This window comes from Trematomus bernacchii, unplaced genomic scaffold (genome assembly GCF_902827165.1).
Source record: "Trematomus bernacchii unplaced genomic scaffold, fTreBer1.1, whole genome shotgun sequence".
In the NCBI taxonomy this organism is placed as follows: Eukaryota; Metazoa; Chordata; class Actinopteri; order Perciformes; family Nototheniidae; genus Trematomus; species Trematomus bernacchii.
Window position 1 is genome coordinate 13,552,195 of NW_022987582.1, and position 20,991 is coordinate 13,573,185.

General features: G+C 39.5%; 2 protein-coding genes across 3 annotated transcripts in view; one reads left to right on the top strand and one right to left on the bottom strand.

Annotated features, from left to right (window-relative positions):
- The window catches only part of ube3d (ubiquitin protein ligase E3D), a 31,472-nt gene extending 24,888 nt beyond the window's left edge, over window positions 1–6,584 (bottom strand). For both annotated transcript variants that reach the window (XM_034127742.1, XM_034127743.1), the window contains exons 1-3: window positions 6,313–6,584; window positions 2,516–2,727; window positions 977–1,067 (exon numbers count right to left, since the gene is read on the bottom strand). In XM_034127742.1, coding sequence (XP_033983633.1) covers window positions 977–1,067; window positions 2,516–2,727; window positions 6,313–6,404 — 395 coding nt within the window. In that variant the 5' untranslated portion in view covers window positions 6,405–6,584. The remainder of the gene's footprint in view (window positions 1–976; window positions 1,068–2,515; window positions 2,728–6,312) is intronic.
- Window positions 6,585–12,226: 5,642 nt separating this feature from the next.
- Window positions 12,227–20,991, top strand: part of dop1a (DOP1 leucine zipper like protein A) — a 60,071-nt gene continuing 51,306 nt past the window's right edge. Inside the window, exons 1-6 of the mRNA XM_034127263.1 lie at window positions 12,227–12,611; window positions 13,669–13,869; window positions 14,582–14,763; window positions 14,839–15,009; window positions 18,796–18,985; window positions 19,909–20,007. Coding sequence (XP_033983154.1) covers window positions 13,732–13,869; window positions 14,582–14,763; window positions 14,839–15,009; window positions 18,796–18,985; window positions 19,909–20,007 — 780 coding nt within the window. The 5' untranslated portion in view covers window positions 12,227–12,611; window positions 13,669–13,731. The remainder of the gene's footprint in view (window positions 12,612–13,668; window positions 13,870–14,581; window positions 14,764–14,838; window positions 15,010–18,795; window positions 18,986–19,908; window positions 20,008–20,991) is intronic.

Consider the following 20,991-nt stretch of genomic DNA (forward strand, 5'->3'; position numbering starts at 1 on the left):
TTAAAGGTCCCCTATTTTACTCTTATTATAGGTCTCAGATATATACAAAACATGTCTCTGAAGTGTTTGGCTGAAATGCCAAACAGATCGCATGCCATAAACCCCTCTGTTTCAGCTCAGTTTTTATACAGATGGATCAGGACAAAAAGTGAGAGAATCTTTTTTTTTTCCTGAAACTTTCCAAATCTCTCAACACAGAGGGGACACATGTTTCTGTATAAAAGACATGACAAATTGGATGTTGCATAATAGGTGACCTTTAAGAGAAAACATGAGAGAAACCATCTAAATCTGCTCTGAATGTGCTGAATAATGAATCTGACTCGATCATAAATAGGAGGCGTTTGGCCTTATTGCTTATTTCACATTAAAACTATATTTTTCTTGTCTTGGTAGAAGTGCTCTTATTACTCCTATTGTTTTCTCTAACCCAAAAATAATAAAACATTCTAATTAAATTGTGGGTAAGAACAAAATAAGAGGAAATGGGTTCTTAAATTGCTTCCTTCATGAGACCAAATGTAAGAATGGATCATGAGGCATCATATTGTTAAAATGATTCATTTTATCCCACTGCAGGCAGTTACTGACATTTATACTTTGCCAGGCCCTTGTTGAAAGCAAAAAACAACAACTTTTTAGTGGGTTATTGCTGGGAAACATCACCAGGGGCAGAGGGTCTCTTTAATACCTATTGCAATTTTCAGCATGTCACATTGCTGACCAGAGAGAGCTACAAGCGGAGGGCTATAAGAACAATACCACTGACCGGCTGTACCACCTCAAGGTAAGAAACGCAATTGTTTTTTAACGAGTAGGCACCCTTTACGTCACACTGACTCGACGACTCTAACCCAGTCAGGATGAGGGCTCCGCTCCGGCTTCATCCAACATTTTTTCTCCTCTTCCTATGGAGGGGGGGGGGGGGTTTGAATAAAAACCTATTTCCGCTGATGCTTGTCCGTGTGCTCCTCACCTGTCCTCCAGCAGCCTGGTCATGCAGCCCTGGCAGTGGAAGCAATAAGTCTCTTCGGCCCGGAGTGTCTCCATCACGTTGTCAGAAGCCTCTGTGAAGGGGACAAACACAAACAAATAAATGAGTTGTGAAAGGGCGGTACAAGAGAGCAGAGAATCGATTACATTCTTGGTGGTTTGGACCGAAAGCGGGCAATCCATCTGATATAGGGAATGGGAATGTGACGACGTAATCAACGAAAAATCATCCATCTTTGGAGGATACAAGTGAATGCATCCTGATAATCTTAACCTGTACGGCTGGAGAGGAAGCGTAACTTTGAACCTTTTTTCTCCACTTTAGATTTGATTGTTTCCTTACCTTAAAGGTGGGGTAGGTAAGTTTGAGAAACCGGCTCGAGATACACTTTTTGTTATATTCCATGGAATGCTCTTAACATCCCGATAGCAATGAATATCTTAAGTGCTTTGACAAAAAATCCATAAAAAAATGTCATCTGTGGAAGCCGTAGTACTGTAAAAAGCACGACCAATCATTTTAGCCGGCCCGGCTAAAATAACTGGATGGCCTACCTGCCTGTCAGCCTTCCATCTGTGCACAAACTTATCTCGTGCCCTCATTGGTCATGTGCGCGTTCGTGTGTGTTGGAGGAGGGGCTCTGTAAGGAAGTGGCAGATTTGTTCCGGCTGTGAATTTTCAAATTCTAGCGCACTGGTTTCTCCAAAATTACCTACCCCACCTTTAACAAGTCAAAACAGCATCTTACATGTACATGCCCAAAAAAGGAAAAGCAATAATACATGATAAGTGGACGTTTTTTTAGCACTCAGTTAGCATAATATTAGCTATCTTACCTCTGTCCGGATGACTCTATAGATGTGAATAAAGCTGTAGACTTGAGGGTCCTGTATCCCCCCCCGTTTGTTAACTTGATGTGAGCCTTTTTTTAATTTAAATTGCAGACAGGCGTAGACATCCATCTTGATGCACAAACATCAGTGAACAGCCCGTTCTTCTCTTAAACGGACAGATGTCATTCATTTACTTTAATGTTGCCTTTGTTATATTTCGTGCTTACTTTATTCATTTTGGATGGAAGACCACTGACAGATGACTGGAGACAGCTGATACCGCTGCTATTCTCCACAGATGCCGCGGCGCCCCAGAATGCACTGCGGCACCCATTCCCTATTGACAGATTTGTCATTGACAGGCTTAGCTGTAACTGTTTCTTGCACCGGGACACACAAAAAGCTGACGTTTGGGGATATTATGCAACGACTCAAGGGACACTTTTCAAGATCAAACCAAAACTTAAAAGAAAATATTCTCATGACTCTGGTGATCAGTCGCCTGTGTGCCATTACATTGGGGACCCGTAGAGCAAAATGTACACCTTCACTCTCTCATATGACCAAGTGACTCATCTCCAATTAATTCCGAAAAGAGCTTTAAATAGCTACTAAAAGACCTGGCACAGAGGAGTCGAACAGAGCCTGGAGAGGAGACACGTGACTGGGTGTGATTCCTGGACGTTACCTTCCTCCGTGCTCGGCTTGACATTGATGCGCAGCCTGAAATGCAGCTCCTCTCCGCAGGATTCTCCCGCGGGTGTTGGGAAGCAGGATCCTGGCTCGTAGGTGACGCCTGCAGGCAGAGTGAGGCTCAGCTCGCCTCTGGGAGTGAACACGAGGAGAGAAGAATATTCACCCGACACCACCACGTCTGCAGGACTTCTGGCCACATCTTTCCTGGAGAGCAGATGGGAGAAGATGCTTTAAAGGTCCCCTATTATACTGTTTTTCATGAATATATTATAGGTCTCAGATATATACAAACATGTCTCTGAAGTGTTTGGCTCCAAACACCAAACAGATCATTGCAGCATCCCATAATCCCCTCTGTTTCAGCCCTGTTTCAAAAGTGCTGATTCTCTGTCTGTTACTTTAGATGAAAATAAGGAGCCCCTCCCCACGCCCCTCTGAGAGATATTTGGTTAAAAAGAACACAATGGTGCTCTAGGAGGAGATTCAGGTGATAAGGTGGGGGGGGGGGGGGGGGTTACCTTGGTTGGTGATTGGCTAATGGTTACACAAGCCAAAAAATCGTTATGACATCATAAAGTGGCCAAAATCTGATCAGCTAATTTTCAGACAGGTTTTTATATAAATGGATCAGGACAAAAAGAGAGAGAACTTTCAGAATCTCTTTACACAGAGGGGACACATGTTGATGTATAAAAGACATGGAAAAGTGGATTTTGCACAATAGGTGACCTTTAAATACACACAGGAATATACACAAGAAATAGACAAAAATTATATATATTTTTCCTTGCTAATAGTTAGATAACTTGAAGATCATAACTTCTCGCGTATGTACATTAAGTATAAGCCAGGAAATAATTAGCTTAGCCTAAAGAGATAATTCACCTCCAAAATAAGCATTTGCACATATTATTTACTTATATTCAACTCAAGGTTCGAATTCAAAGGAAATGTGTTTTTACAATTTAAAACAGGTTCATGCTAATTTTGTTATCTTGGAAGAGAGCCAGCTAACTGTTTCCAAGCTTTTTGTTAAGCTATGCTAACAGCCTGCTGTCTGCAGAGAGACATCAGAGTGCCTTCAGTCTTTGAATCCAACTTTCAGAAAGACACAAAATAAGCAGATTTCCAGAATGATTCAATCATTCTTTTAACAATTCAGTAAACACTATGTTCGGAGCTCTCGTTAGTCTTAAGTATTAGCATCTCTCCACTGGGGATGCTGGATAATATTGTAGTTTGCGTTACTTGATGCATAAGTCAACTAGTCTATAGTCACAAAACTTGGCTACATACCGCTGTATAATGAATATTAACATTATAATAAGATATTTATATGCAGTCTATGTCCCGCACTAAAGTCTGACACATAATGACTTTATTGAGACCTTGACGAATAACAGATCTTCCTGTGTGATATTGTATGTTGCAAAACCAAAGATCTCTTTCAAAAGGTGAATAGATCATCATACAAAAATTAAAAACAGTTATAAAACAAGTATATAATAGATAACGCAATTCAATTATGAATAGCATCCCTGACCTCCTGCTGGGTGCTGCTGTCTCAGTTAAAGAGGTCATGAATAATAACTGAGTTCATGAAGACCACTAGCTGAGAGAAGCACTGATTTAAGAGAAAGTGTTTATAGGGCTGTCTTTTGTTTACATTGTCAGTTTCCTTTTTATATCTTACGCCATAACTAAGATCAATAGTGTGTTTGGAGGGAGTGCTGCACAATTTAAATAACTAATTGCGATTATTACAGATAGCTTAAACTGATAGAAAGATAAGAGAATCTGTAAAGATTTTGTAGAAGTCTGCAGAATACCGTTTGCAGCCAGGACTTCTCTGCAGCTTCCGAATATCACAATCTTTAATTCAGAATGATATTTTCACAGATTTTGCCTTTATCAAATATTACACTCACAGCCATTTGGATATTGCACGAGTCCACTTCGTAATTTCGATAACATTTTGATTAATTGGAGTCCTAGTTGGATGCCTTTATTTCATCTCCTTTTGTGTGAAATGTTTAGCTCTACAATTTCTGGTCCCTCATGTAGTTCAGAACTATAGAACATTAGATAGACATGCAGTGGTATGGAGGTAGAATACGATTTCTCCCACTGTGTAGCTATTTACAGACTAGAGTCCTCTCTCCTCTGTAAATACAGGAGAGGAGAGGACCAGGGCTGATTCTGCTGCTGTCACATCTCAATGACTCCACCTAGTGGTGTTATAGGAGTCCTACATCCTCTGTATGCAAGCAGAGGTGCTTTTTATCAAAGAAAACAAATCACTCTGTCTGATCTTCGCAGCTCTATGTTACAGATTTAACGTATAGTAAATTAATTGATAATAATATAAAAACGCTGTTTGTTTAAGTTTGCAAAGTGCTTAACAAACAGGAAATATAGCCTACATTATGAGTTTGAATGCAAAGAGAAGCATTCAACATTGTCTATGTGAATAAATTAGCTAAATCACACTATGAGAATCCTACTGGATTCAGAATTCTACTTAAGTTCAAGTATAAAAAGCCACACATGGTACATAATGTATAAGTACTCAGTTATTTATACAAGGCACCATTAGTGCTATTTCATTATATTATAGTGAGGCTGCAATTTAGGATTATTTAAATCATCCAATAATCTGCAGAATATTTTGGTGTACAAAATAAATCTCAACATCTCAAGGGAACCTCGATCTGAAAGTATCTAGTTACTATGGATGACAAACACGTATTTGGAGTAAACAAAAATAATATTTCCCCTCCTAATTCAGGAGTACATGTATAAAGTAGCATTTAAAGGAAATAGTAAAGCATGCATACACAGTGTTGGAAGAAGTACTCCTCATCCTTCACTTAAATAAAAGTAAAATACTATGGTCTTAAAATACTCAAGACCATACAAGTAACACAATCACACAAGTAACATGTGTGGTTTCCGATTTTAAAATTCTACAAAAGTAGAAAAGTAATAGCAATACTCATTCAGCACAATGACCCGTTTCAGAATAATATAAAGTACAGAAGCATTATCAGCTAAATGTATTTCAAGTATCAAGTATAAAAGAAAAAGTGAGTAGGCTACGTTAATCAGAATGGATCTTTTCATAGTATTATATTACTATAGTTGTAATTATATCCTGTTTGTATACATGTAAGAGCATTTTAGTATCGTAGTTGGTCAATTTGGACCAAACTAAGATAGATTAGTAGTACAGTACTGCATTATACCTTATCAGCATATCATGTGTTTGTATGTGTAGGCTACAAGTAACTGTGAGTACTTTGTAAAGTAAATGAAGTGGAGTAAAAAGTACCAAATTCACCTCTGACATATCGTGGAGTAGAAGTACAAGGTAGCAATACATGGAAATACTTAAGTAAAGTATGTCAAAACAAGTACTTAGGTACAATACTTGAGTGAATGTACTTTCCACAACTGAGTACACATACCTCAATATCGTAGGCTTACTTGAGAAACATTACGTTTTACAATTGATATGATTTATGTTGCCAAAATCCGTTTTCACCGTGTAATTTTTACTTGTATTGATTATTTATGATAAATAAAGGAAACCAATGTTAAGCCCGGTTAGTATTTCTAATGTTGTCTGATACTGAGAAAGTACAGCATCAGTTCACATGTACTGGGTAAATGCATGCGACATTAGCTAATGCTATTAGCTAGCCTAGCCTGCATTGTAAACATAACAGTGCACTAATGTAATATAACTGTAACTGGTTAGCTCACTAGCTTTCTATCAGCAACATTTACCCGACGATAAGCAGTCCACTCTGGAGCCTTTTCCTCAGCTCTAAGAAGACTCCTACTCCATGTGTTCTGGATGCCATCTCAAAGTCTGCCATTCAGCCAGCCAATATTAAGAAATAATACAAAATAAACTATACGCTAATAAAAAACTTAGAGTAGGCTAGCCAGCGGGCTCTGGGTTGCTTTTTAGCATAGAGAGATACACACGTAAAATCACATGTATCTGATTCAAACAGCTAGTGGAATCAGAGGATGCTATCAGTCTGCAGCGTGACGACAGCGCCGGTGTAAAGTACACCATAGTTAAGGGGAAAGCATCCGGTTAGACATTTCAAAATATTAAAAAAAAAGGTAGCCTACAACTATTTCTTCACATTTATTTGTCATTGATAGTTAATAATTGATAAACACAGATGGAAGAACTACACAGATCTTGTACTGAAGTAAAAGTAAAAATACCACAGTGTAAGAATACTCTGTTACAAGTAAAAGTCCTGTATTCAAAATTGTACTCAAGTTAAAGTACTAGAGTATTGGCATCAAAATATACTAAAAGTATCTCATTATTACTCATTATTCAGATTGGCCCATTTCACAATCATATATATGTTTTTATGAAAATTATTGATGTGTTTGTCAAGCTGGTAAAGGTGGAACTCATTTTAATTGTATACTTTTATTGCCGGGTAGCATGTGAATTAAAACAAGGTGTCACTAAAGTCTTATTTAAGCGTTGATCATATTGTTTATTGTTAATCAACAATCTGCAAAATAACTAAAGGGACTACATACATTTGAAGTGTAGTTTGGTAGAAGAACAAAGTAACATAAAATGGAAATCAAAGAAAGCAAGACACACTATGCCTAATTAGTTAACAATTATCTTCACTTACATTCTGTCAGTTGAGGAAATAAAAACAAATATTTCACATTCATAATATTTGTATGACATGCAAAATAATATTATGTTAGTTTAACTTAGTGAAATGGAAATATCCGTATTACTGTTTTCACATAACAGATCCTAACAAATGGTGAATTTACAGTTTGTTATCAGCCTCTGACATGCAAACAAACACTGTAACTTGTCCTTTGAAACATAGTTTATTAGAGAAATATTTCAGAGGTAACACGCTTTGACATATATATTATATTTATTATATCATCATTTAATATAATATGTAGTCATTTGTCATTATATAACATTTGACCCCTTATTCCTGAAAAAATAAGATCAAGTAAACTGAATATTGGTTAGAAAAAAATCACACTGCATGAAAACATACTATAAAAATATTCACATTATCTAAATAAAGATTAAAAAAAGCTGTGCATTTCATAGCAGTGGTAGTTATTTGGAAGAAATGTGTAAGATTGTGCAAGGCATGTGCAAAAGTTCACAAGTATTACAAAAAAAATTGAATGAGAGATAAAGTCTCTAAGGTTTTATTGGGATGCATAGAGACAGATTGACAGATAGACAGATAGACAGTATTGTGGGGGGGGGGGGGTTATCTTTCCTGCCCGCCTCACGGTCTTCATCTTCAAGTCAAGACGATAAACTGTCTTTGATGTGCAGCTGCAGCATTGAGGAGGACATCACTAGAAATTAACAAAGAAAGACAAGGTTATTAAACAGTTAATAACCTCACAACGTTAAATACATAGGACAGGTGTCATGCTTTTCCGGTTATTACCCATCCCCTTGTGTGTTATGAAGGTTTTTATGCATGTAAGCGGTGTGCAGAGTCAAAAAACGGTTTCGTTCCGGGTACGGCATGATGTCATGCCGTACCCGGAACGAAATGGACCAATCCGTGGAGCCGTTACGTTACGTCGGCGGAGCCGTTACGTTAAGCCCCCGCTGATTGGTCCAAATTGACCAATCCACGGACTTCCTCACACACACATCTGTGTGCAGGGAGCAGGCAGCTCTGCTGATTTCTCCTCCCTGGCTGCAGGCTGATAACAGACAGTTGGGATCGCGGCGAAATTCTCTCACAGCGTTTATCAACCTTTTTCTTACTCAATATCAAGCCACACTTATTGTTTTTACTTCGGCTGCGAGTTTGTGTGTGCTCAGGATGAGTTTGGCTGTGTTTCGCTATGTATCCTAAACAAGGAAACAACACCTCCACGGAGCTCAGTGCGATTCACAACGTCCCGACCAATCAGAGCACACTGTGCTCACAGGGAGGGTGGGGGCTGGAGCTATTGGAGCTACAACGAGCTGTTAAAGGCAGAGAGTGAAATTCAGTGAATACAATAGTTTACAGAGATGCTGTATGAGAAACCAATGTGAGTTTGGAAAAATGCACAATATAAATCTATTTTAGTAGACCTCAACAATGGAATTATGATCAGTGGAAATGGCCATGACACCTCTCCTTTAACGTTAAAGGTTCCTTGTACTGAATCAAACATGTTAAATAGCCAGAAGAACTATCCATCCGTACAGGAGAGTCAGATAATAAAATACACCGGTTGCCTTTAATTAAATGTATTGTGTCGAAAATCAATACAAATATTTGAATAATAATAAATGTATTATGTCAACAGATTTCACATAACTGTATTAGGTTAGTTGAAAGCAATAATATTACATTTAAATAAAAAAAACATTAGGTTCAACTTAATATTATTGTTTTCAACTAACCTAATACAGTTATGTGAAATCTGTTAACATAATACATTTAATAAAAGTCAACACTTTTTTCAGTGTAGATGTATTCACCTTTTCAAGTTCCCAAAGCACACTGTCCTGCATCCTCGCAACTTCTCTGGTCTTGACTTTTCACGATGCATGCCGTCTCCTCTCAGTTAAAGATAGCCTACTATATCAGACGGAGCAATTACACCAGGAACACTTCCTTTGTTTCCCTCAGGTGGGAGAGGAGTGCATGTGCAATGTCTTCTCAGTCTCTACCGTGTCTTTCCCGCTTTTTTCCCCCAGCCGGTTGTACCCAGACGGCCTGCCTGTCTTTGTTGGATCAGTGGTGTTTGGACACTGTTCCTGAAGTTGTGCTATGGGTCTTCTCATTGCTAACCCAAACTGAATCTTTAGATTTGTAGTGGCTAATGATGATCCATATTCTTTAAATAAGGTTACATGAGTTTTTTGCTCAAGGGTTTAATAAATAAAATATATGTTATCTGCTGTTCAAGGCTGCAGCAGTATTTGAGAGAGCCCATATCTCAAGAGATCCCTCATAGTTTCCACCGAAGCAGTTACAGTCTTAGACGTTTGTTTGGTCGAGACTGGCTGCTGCTGGTTGTGGTTTCCTCATCTGTAGCCATCCTTTTCCTCTTTAAAGGTTTATTTGCATAACATGCAGACTCCCTGATGAACTGGCAGAGGACTGACATCTTAACGTGTCCGTTTGCACTGTAGTCGGTCACTCTCCAGCGGTTGTTCATCTCGGTGCTCTCGGAGCGGTACACGGTAGAGATGACCCTCGTGAAGGTAATGCCTTCGTACTCCATTTGGCGGACACAGTTCCTAGGGTCTGCTCTCAGGGCGTAGATGTTGGCCCTCTCAGGCAGTGGTGGAGTCAGCATAGTAGGGGGGGGAGGAGGTGGATCCTGCAGGAGGAACCATCACACCTGCTGGCCCAACCGTCCAAGGAGAGGGCTCGGTGTTCTCCACATGTCTGGGAACGGGAAAGGGTGAGGAAACCTTGTTGTAGTTCATGGTTCCTCTATAACAGATCATAGGGAAGTCCTTGGATCCGGTAATGAGGCTGTGGTACAGATTGAGGACCGAGTCGCACATGGAGTCGATGTTAAAGGCGCTCAGTTGACGGTTCCTCAAGTTTTTGACACCCAGATGGAGGACCGGTCCTGGCATTGGCAGCTCAGCTAAATGAGAAGAAGAAAAAACGTTCAGCGTTTGTCAATTTTTGGTTCACAGTGCAGGTTGACACTTGCACTGTGCTGCAGTGGAAAAACTAAGAAAAGTCTACTAAGTAAAGTATGTGTGCATAATAACTTCCATCAAAGCTGCAAAGACCGATAAAGACAACTTGAATGGATGGCCAGTTCATGCCTTTACTTGAAAGGTTTCCCAGCCATTTTTTGTGTAAAAAGTGCCACAGCTGTCAGATCTATTTGTCTTTTTGTCTTTTCATTGTCATGTTGTGCTGTTGGATTTTAGGACTTGGTAAAGTGAGATGTGATTCAAAAACCATTTAAATATCCTTCATAATGGCTGTTTGCCTCTCTTACAATGAAACGTTTAAACAATGTTTCACTTATTACCTGCAAAGAAGAACCTTTTAAATATTTCTCTGAGATATGAGCGCATCACAACTGTATCGGGGACTTTTGTGACTAAGAAGGTCTTATTTGATCAAATGTATTACAATCAGTCAAATGTAAGCCTATATGCTGTCACTTTTGTAATTGAATTCTTATAATATAAGATGCAACATCCTGTGTGTTAACTTGAAAAAATGTAATGTTTGTAAAAGTTGTTGCTAAAGGCAATATATCATGGTTTATCACCAATGAATTTACAAAAATAAAAATGGTATATGCGGATTATAATAACATTAATCATATACATGAGTGTTTTTACGTGTATAAACCTCTTTCACGCATTCCTTCAAAGCATTTATGAGTTTATTAGAGTAATGCCGTTTGCATTATCCTATAGGCAACTACACTATAACTCTCTAAGGATGAGGCCATCCCTATACAGTAAATTATCTACATATTACTGCGGCACCAATATTCATGGAGGCCTGAATTCTGACCTTCTAGAATTTTCCAAAAATTGCCATGCAATCGCCATAAAAATGTAAGTATTTTTCTATCTTTACTCAACGACCCTAGTTCACAGACTCAAGATTGATGTGTTTCTTAATTAATAATATACAGTATATGATCACTAAAACAAAAAATCTAGCTGCTAACTTAAAGGTGGGGAAGGTAATTTTGGAGAAACCAGCTTGAGTGGGCAAGAATTTGAAAATACACAGCCGGAAAAAATCTGCCACTTCCTTACAGAGCCCCTCCTCCAACACACACGAACGCGCACATGACCAATGAGGGCACGAGATAAGTTTGTGCACAGATGGAAGGCTGACAGGCAGGTAGGCCATCCAGTTATTTTAGCCGGGTCGGCTAAAATGATTGGTCGTGCTTTTTACAGTACTACGGCTTCCACAGATTACATTTTTTTATGGATTTTTTGTCAAAGCACTTAAGATATTCATTGCTATCGGGATGTTAAGAGCATTCCATGGAATATAACAAAAAGTGTATCTCGAGCCGGTTTCTCAAACTTACCTACCCCACCTTTAATGTTTATTACATTAAATGAACTATTCTGACTTTACACTGAAAAAGTTTGATGGTGAATGAGGGAATATTTCCAGCCAAACCAAATCTAATAACTTGATTTAACAAACACATTAATCAGGCTTAATTTAGTAACTTTAAAGAGAAATATAGCTTAAATGTCTACTGTATTTTTACCATGGCCATTGTCCAGCAAAATGGTCTGTAAATTAAGCAGGATTTCCTCTCGGTGTAAAGCAGCCATTTTTTGGACATATTTCCAAAGTTTAGAGGCTGTTTTTTTTAGCAGAATGTATCACTTTGTTTTCCTATTTCAGTACACAGAGGTGCAGCTGTTCAGGTCAGTGTTCAGGTTTAGAATGAAGACATGTGGAATCTACTTGTATCTGCACAGCTCACTACGTCATTCCTCATCACCATGACTACCACCGTGGTACGACGTAGTGTTCACGTAAAATTGTATTTTGTTTCATGTAAGTATAAGGACAGTAATTACAATTTAAACATGTCAACTTTTATTTTGAAACAAAAGTTTCACTATTTCCGAGTTTGACGGGAAATGTCACAGGTAACTTGACGCAGGCGAGAGGCGGAAGACGTCCATGCGGAAGGGAGCAGTAGGACGCTATGGTTGGACGTACAGCTAATCTGCAGTGCAGTCTGGGAGCTGTCAATCGTCTCGCTTTTGTATCTTTGGCACTGGACGCTACTGATGCGCTCATCACTGTTTATTTACACAGTGCGGGTCAATACAAAGAGGAAATAAGAATATGTAGAAAATAACAAGCCATTGTCTGCCTCCAGAGCCTTCTTGTCAAGGGACCTGACTTACATGAACGGTTGACATCGGAGCCCACCAGGCCCTGCATCTCTTTCATTTAAACAACCTGCTACAAACCATAGCTAGCCTGCTAGTCATATTATTGACGTTGTCAGTCGTTTTTCACTCGGCGAACCGGGCTCCTGATTGAATGACAGTTTCTGGCCTTTGTCCCATAACGGTAAGCTTTTATGTCAGCTTTTTTTTTTACGCCATAAAGTGCAATGTAACCTTCGTTAGCAAATACACCCTGACCTAGCTAGTGACAAGGGAGCTGTTTGCTATAGCATTACTGTAACAGGTACCCTCTTTTCACGGTCACATCATAACGGAAGTAACGCCTTTATTAAGATATTGAAAATATATGTAGGTGACGTTATATGTGCTTCCTACCTCAAAACATTAATGTACAGTAGGTATACAAAAGCTGCTATTATTACTATAGTTCATAGTGCATAATGTTGTTGATACTTTACAAGTCTGTTAGCTCATTCAGAAAAATGTCAGCTGCCACAAGCTAGCCTCTTACACACAGGGTTACATTTACATCAATACCTCACAATAAGTAGCCTATACACTTGTAAAAATTGGTCAGATTCATTGAGTTTTCTGTCAATCTGCTGTAGACTCTTTTCAGCGCAGACATTTTGACTTGTCACAGCAGGAAAAGCACAGGTGTGATTAATAACATTAATTAGTAATAGCCCTGCTGCAGTGTGCTTGGTGATACACTGATATGGCTCACTGGCACACCTTATTTTGTTATAAGTTCCCACTTTACTGCTGTTCCAAGTCAAATTGTCTCCAATGAAATTTATTTTTCTTAGTGTGGGAGTTCTCAATTTCTTTTAGCCAAGAAAACAAGATAGGGAATAATTAGGGTGGACCCCCTCATGTTATTTTTTGGAATAATTCCGTGCAGTATTTTTTGACACTTAGTCTTAGTTTTGGGAAGAACACAAAAGAAAATGCAGATTTCTGTAAAAACAATGTAATTAATATCAAGGGATCCTATTATGCTTTTTGTGTTTTTCCCTTTCATGTAGTGTGTTATATAGGTTGTTTTTTGTATGGCCGCAAGTGTCAGACTTTGCTCCTCCTCATATATGGGACCGTGTTATTCTGAAATATCGTCCATGTACTGATTGATAGGCCCAGGCAGCGTGAAGATGACTAAACCTTTGCTTATTATCAGAGTGGATTTTTGATCTTCTGTACCTTCCTGTTTTGTTTTCCAGTGCAGGTGTGATGTATCGATGTGTGCCTGGAGTTGTACATTAGCGTAATAACCACCCAGGAGGATGAATGCAGAGGAAGTGGAGCTGCTCAGTGACTCCAAGTACAGGAACTATGTGGCAGCAGTGGACAAAGCCCTCAAGAACTTTGAGTACTCCAGTGAGTGGGCCGACCTCATCTCTGCACTGGGCAAACTCAACAAGGTATGTAAATCTGACCTGAGGCAGGATGGTTGTTGTACAGAATGCAATACAGTTCATACACATACAGTATGGGACTTAACATACATATAACTACATTCATAAAGTCATTGGATTAACGATTAGTGTAGAAGCTGAGCCTCACTTACTTTGCTGGTATTTAGCCTACTGTAAAATATAAATATGAACATTTCAAATACACATAAAAAAAACATGCATTTTGTCAAGTAATAAGCATGACAACAAGAGACATGAACTTATCTGGAAACCCATTTTATACACAAAAATGCTAGAGCTGCAATTAAGGATTGTTTTCATTCATCGATAATCTTTAATCCCTTTAAAAATAAGAAAAATGTAAAATTGCCATTTCAACTTAAAAACCCAAATGTGATGTCCTAATGTCTTATTTTGTTCAAACCAAAAGTCTAAATACCCCAAAATATTGAGTTTTTAATTATGTATGACACACAAAGCAGGACATCCTCTCATTTAAGAGGTTGGAATCAGAGAATATTTGATTATCTGACTGATTGTGTGTAAATAAAAATGAAAATAGTTGTCAATAACTTTTCTATCTATTGACTTATTGTGTCACCTCTTATAGACACATACATCAGCTTTTGCTTGAGTTGCACAGACACCCATTCAGCTTGTTACAATGTTGTCTGTGCATGCCTCATAACCATCCAGCATGTTTTACATCCTATCCTAGGTTTTGCAGAACAATGCAAAATACCAAGTGGTTCCCAAGAAGCTGACGATAGGCAAGCGGCTGGCCCAATGCCTCCACCCCGCCCTGCCCAGCGGGGTCCACCGCAAGGCTCTGGAGACGTACGAGATCATCTTCAAGATCATCGGACCCAAGAGGCTGGCCAAAGACCTCTTTCTCTACAGGTATGACTTGCTTACCACTCACACTGGAGATAGTAAAGCTAGAACCACTTTTTGAGATATTTTTTCTCGCTGCAGCTCGGGGCTCTTCCCGCTCCTCTCCAACGCTGCGATGTCCGTGAAGCCGGTGCTGCTGGGGCTCTATGAGACCTACTACCTGCCCCTGGGGAAGACTCTGAAGCCGGGCCTACAGGGCCTCCTGACCGGGGTCCTGCCGGGTCTGGAAGAGGGCTCTGAGTATTACGACAGGTGAGGAGAGCAGGAAAACACTTTGGAACAGGCCATTAGGAGAAAGCATTTTTACAGCGTAATGTGGAAGGAAATTGATTTCAGATCATATGAATGATAAATGAGATATATGAGACGTTGCAAGATTATTGTTTCCAACTCAAGACACAGCCCAAGACTTGTGTCTCTGAGACGGTTTACTATTGTATTCCAGGAACTACCTGCAGACTTGTGTCTACTATTACATTTTCTAGCCTATGAAATGCCAAATGCCTTTTCTTTTTAGTTGTCGTAAAGTATATTGTTTTTCTTCTTTTCCTTTTAGTATATACTTTTTTCATATATTTTATGTATAACATATTTATATATTCTTTAGGACAGAATCAGTTTATTTCCTATGCTGTCCACCAATTTTTATTTTATTTAAGAACTTCATACATTTTGAGAGAGTTAAAGTGTGCAAACGAGAGAATAAAAATCATTGAGGTTTGCTAGAATAAACAGCATTACAGGGTCATTAATTCAACACGTCAACAGAATACGGACGTATGGGCCCTTACACTTGGTCCAGAATGTATTGAACACATTTTTCTGAAGACAGAGAAACAAATCTTATCTTCTCCATAACAGTAAGGGAAGTTTATATGTCCAAAATTGCAAGGGCTTCTCAGTGTTGTGTGCGCTTTGTTAAACTCTCCCCAGAAAGTCATTTTGCCCAGACACTCGCTCAATATAAGCCAATGATCGGCTTCCCAAAACCCACACTGTTATAAATTGATTTAATAATTTCTTATTTTGACACAAGTGGTTGTTTACATAGTGATTGGTATCTTATAAGAGCAGGGAAAGGATTAATCTCATCAGTGCTACTGTAGTTCCTCTCACAGACCCTAGAGGGGGCTGCTGCTCCATCTTAAAGGTCCCATGTCATGCTTTTCCGGTTATTACCCGTCCCCTTGTGTGTTATGAAGGTTTTTATGCATGTATCTGCAAAGTCACAAACCCTCAAAGTACACCCTGTAGCGAGTAAAACTCTAACACAGAAAAGACCTGTCTATGCTGCCTCAGAACGCCTCGTTGGAGATTTCTCTTTTTCCATTGTTTTCTTCCTGGGTACAGTGACGTGCCCATACCCAAATGGACCCATTGGTCCAAATAGACCAATCCCTGGAGCCGTTACGTTAAGTCCTTAAGACTTCCTCACACACACACACACCACACACACACACACACACACACACACACACACACACACACACACACACACACACACACACACACACACACACACACACACACACACACACACACACACACACACAACACACACACACACAACACACACACACACACACACACACTCAATCTTTTCTCAGCTGCAGCTCCGCCGATTTCTCCTCCCTGAGACGGCGGGACGCGGCGAGGCTGTGAGTCGGTGTGTGAGCACACACACAAACTCCCAGCCAGGCTGCGGGTGTGTGTGTGTGTTCGGGCTGGGTTTCGCTGTGTCTCGCTGTCTTGCAGACGGCCACTTGGCTCATAGGGAGGGGGGGGGGGGGCTCTCAAAGAAAACACAGGAATGATCGGAGAGCGCTACATCAGTCACCACAAGCTTAGAAATGTTCAGACCCTTTGATACAATTAAGTCCAGGTTGTGCCCCTTATTGTGTGTCGGACCCTTCACATGCTGAGTCAGTTAATAATTATGGATAACACAAAACAGTTCTTTAGCCCTCTGTCCTGGGGATTGTCAACATGGATATTAAAATCGCCAACAATGACTAGACGGTCAAAGTCAATACACACTATAGACAGTAACTCTGTAAAATCATCAAAAAGCTTGCACAGTATTTGGGTGGTCTGTAGATGTTTAGGAAAAGAGCTCAAGAGGAGCATTTCAGCTGAAGGGCCACATATTCAAAAGAAGCAAAGTTACAGTACCATACATAGTCTGCTTGCATTGAAATAAATCTTTAAACAAAATAGCTACTCCACCCCCTTTCTTATTCAGTTTTGCCTGACTCATAAAACTAAAGTTGGGAGGGGTTGATTCTATAAGAACAGCTGTGCTGTTGTTTTGGTCTAACCAAGTTTCAGTTAAAAACATAAAATCCAGGTTGTGCTTTGTGATAAAATCATTGATTACAAATGATTTACCTGCTAAAGACCTGACATTTAATAGAGCCAGTTTAAGTGTGTTAGATATACTATCACTCTGACCGCCGTGATAGACCGTGGAGCACGCGGAACTTCTGTTAAATTCGACAAACTCAAACAGATGCTTTTGGACTTTCTGTTTCCAACCTGAGTCACCAACATTCTGTGTATGTTGGTTATAACAGAAATGGGTCGCTGCACTGGCATAGAAGCCTCTGGTCGTTGGGTGGCGCCAGAGAGCGAGATGGCAGGCGTCAGCGGCACCAGCGAAGAAAACTTGCTGGTAGAAAAGTTTCTAGCAGTGGAAACGGTGGCCTGAGATGACACTGCTGGAAAGGGGGGTGTGTGGGAATGGAGTGGAAATAGTCAGGGAGACGTCTGAACAGCGTGCTGCATGTTAGCCACTAGCATGCGGCTACCCAACCTGCTGGGGTGGATTCCATCAGTGCCGAAGAGGGCGGGTCGGTCCCAGAATAGATTAAAATGGTCAATAAAACCTAAATTGTGAGCTCTGCAGGCGGATTGGAGCCAAGTGTGGAGGCTGAGGATCCTACTGTCTTACACTTCCTAAGAAGCACTGGTGTGACTCATGAAAGTAACAATGGTTTATTTAGAATAAAATGTCCCAGGCAGCTATTTCAGATGTAGTTAATGTTATGAATAACACCTGTGCTGTTAAAAAGGCCTATTTGTAGATGGTAAACATGTATACTGTCATCTTGTTTTTCAATTCAATTACGCTTTGGTTTTCCATTTGCATTCTTCCATTTATTTGGCTTCTCCCACATTGCAGAGGTTAACAGCAAGTTGCATTATCTTTACTACCTCCTGTTGCCGTTTCCCGTTAATGTTTCAATAATTCAGTTTCCACACAGAGGACATTAGAATTTCTTAATGTCTGCACTAGGATTGCAAAATCAAAATAATGTCCTGTTTGCTCTATCTTAGATTTCCCAGATCAACCTTATTTGCCCAGATAAATGTACTGTTGCATATATAGTATATAGTTCTGGTAAAAAATAAGAGACCACTGCAGCATTATCAGTTTCTCTGGTTTTAGTATTTATAGGTGTTTGTTTGAGTAAAATCAACCTTTTTTTATTTTGTTCTATACACTATTGACAACATTTCTCTGTGTTGGAATTCAACAGACACTGGAATGAAATGGCTGCCATACATGTAGAGATAGAGATTTAAGAACAAATTGGAGTGGTCTCTTCATTTTTTCCAGAGCTGTATACACCAGTCAGTTAGGAGAAATGGCAAATGAAAGCTTCACAGTGAAATCCAAATGCACTCATAAACCACAGCAAGTGGTCTGTTCAGAGAAAGCTCAACAGCATTGAGTGATGCATCTCTGTTCCTTTTGAAATCTTTTGGGTACTTCTGGGATTCTGTTTCTGCTCTAGTCATTGCTTAATAATTGGCCATTAAGAACATTCGATGAGAGCCCTCAATGACTTTCTCCATCTGGTCAGGGCACTGTCAGTCAGTCTGATATCATCATGTGAAGCAGCTGCTTTAAACAAGTGTTTTTCCTTCTGAGCGCCAGCTTCCGGACTACATAAGTTCTAGTGTGGTAGGACTACAATGCAGATGTGTACCTGTAATAGTAACCGTGTTCACTGTGTCCTCTCTGTGTTCTCACAGAACCAACACGCTGTTGGAGAAGGTGGCTGCAGCGGTGGAGCAGTCGGCCTTCTACAGTGCCTTGTGGGGCAGCATCCTGACCAGCCCCGCGGTGCGCCTCCCCGGGGTGTCCTTCGTTCTGCTGCACCTCAACCGCAAGCTCTCCATGGAGGACCAGCTCTACGTCATTGGCAGTGACATCGAGCTCATGGTACATGACACTACAGAGCAAAACAAACATCCCCTGACAAAAATAACTAATGACAGAATTGCATGCACGATTTGGAAAATATTACCGTTGTGGTTATTTTGACTGATATTGCAATTTCAATATGATTCATGATATCAGATTGAATGACCATTTTTGGAAAACATTATTTACATTATCATTGAAAAATATATTAAATACATTGTTGTGTTACTTTTTAAGATATTCTGTACCAAACAAGTATATTTTCATGAGGTTTGTAGAATACTTTTTGTAGCCGGGACTTTTCTGAAGCACAACAATTCTTCATTCAGAATGATATGTTCACGTGTTTTGCCTTTACTCAATATTCAATACTGCAATAGTGATATTGCATTAGTCCAAATTTCAATTAATTGCAGCCCTAGAATTGCATCCTCCTAGCTGAAAATAAGGTTTGAACACCTAACAATTCAACTGATGGCTCTGAAGGACAAAATTAACACAACCTGCTCCTCCAAAATGTAAGATGAGCAATGTGTCCAATGCTACTTTCTAATAGAAAAAAAAAATAGAAAAAGAGAGGGATTAACACACAGTGTACCACAGAGCCAGAGAAACTGGTAACTGCCTAATAAATGTTAGTTATTGAAGAATATGTTTTATAACCATTGGCTTGAGAAATGTATTTAGCAGTTCAGTTCATCAGATGAAATGTTTAAATGGCAATCACATAAAAATGAAAAAATCATGATTACCTAAAATGAGTAGTATTATCCTAAAGCCAGTTTAATAAGCTAGAAGGAATGTGTACACGCGTTCAGATTGATTGCAATTGCATGTTTTACTAGAATCACTGCGATGGTTCAAATAGTGCAATTATATATAATGCTCTATTGTTAAATGTATTGAAAGAAGCAGGTTGAATAATGTTGTGTTCTCACCAGGTGGAGGCGGTCAGTACCTCAGTCCAGGACTCCAGTGTGTTGGTGCAGAGGAGCACCCTGGACCTCATCCTCTTCTGCTTCCCCTTCCACATGAGCCAGGTGAGGAAGCTGTGAGGCTGAGCTCTGTGTGTTAACACCGGGATGGTAAAGAACTGTGTGTCTGTACTACAGGTACAATCTGGTCTAGGTATCTAGCTAACTGGCTGATATGGATTTATCAGGATGTTCATAATAAAGCTTATTTAGTTGGAATGCTGACACAGCATTCCAACTATCTGTTATGCTACGCACAAAATTCTTTATTATTCCGCCATGTTATTTTGCGCCACTTCTCCTCCCACATTGAACATCGCGGAAACTCCGTTCAAACATCAAAACGTTCAGCTCGGTCGGGAATCGATGGCTATTACTTTTATCATTCATAACTTTCATAATTCCAGAGATACATCCCATAATACATCACATTTTTAACATGGAAGTCAATGGAGACATTCTTCAGACTTCAACAAATCTTCATGCAACTTCAACTGCTAACTGCTCCTTTCATACATTCACTCAGAAACCTCATTCCAACTTTAAAATGTTATACATCTTTCTGACATTATTCGTGTAACACAACTTTTAAATCTGATTCTTACTTTTAGAGATATTAAACATTGTTCAGACCTTGGTAAAGAGGCCTTCTTCAGATTTTAGAGTGCGTGATGTCACAGCTAGAGTGGAGGACAGATTGAATTTTGCCTTCATATTTTCTTTTAAACCTGCCATAATTCCCAAACCCTACATGCCTGAGACATAATGTTTCATGACAAACATAGGAAAACATCTCGTAGCTTGAAAGATAAAACAAATTAAGCAAAAAAATTAAGCAAAATGCCTCTTGAGGGCATGAAGTGACAAAAACTTTCAACATGTCTCCATTAAACCCCATTGTAACTTCAGCCTCATCTTTCCCCACCACAGCAGCCGCACACCTTTAGTTAATCTGCCAAAAAGGCCACATTATTAACCCGAAAGTACATAAAAAGTACACTTCAGATGCTCAAGCTCCTTGACATGCTTCACGCTTTGAAATTTCACCGA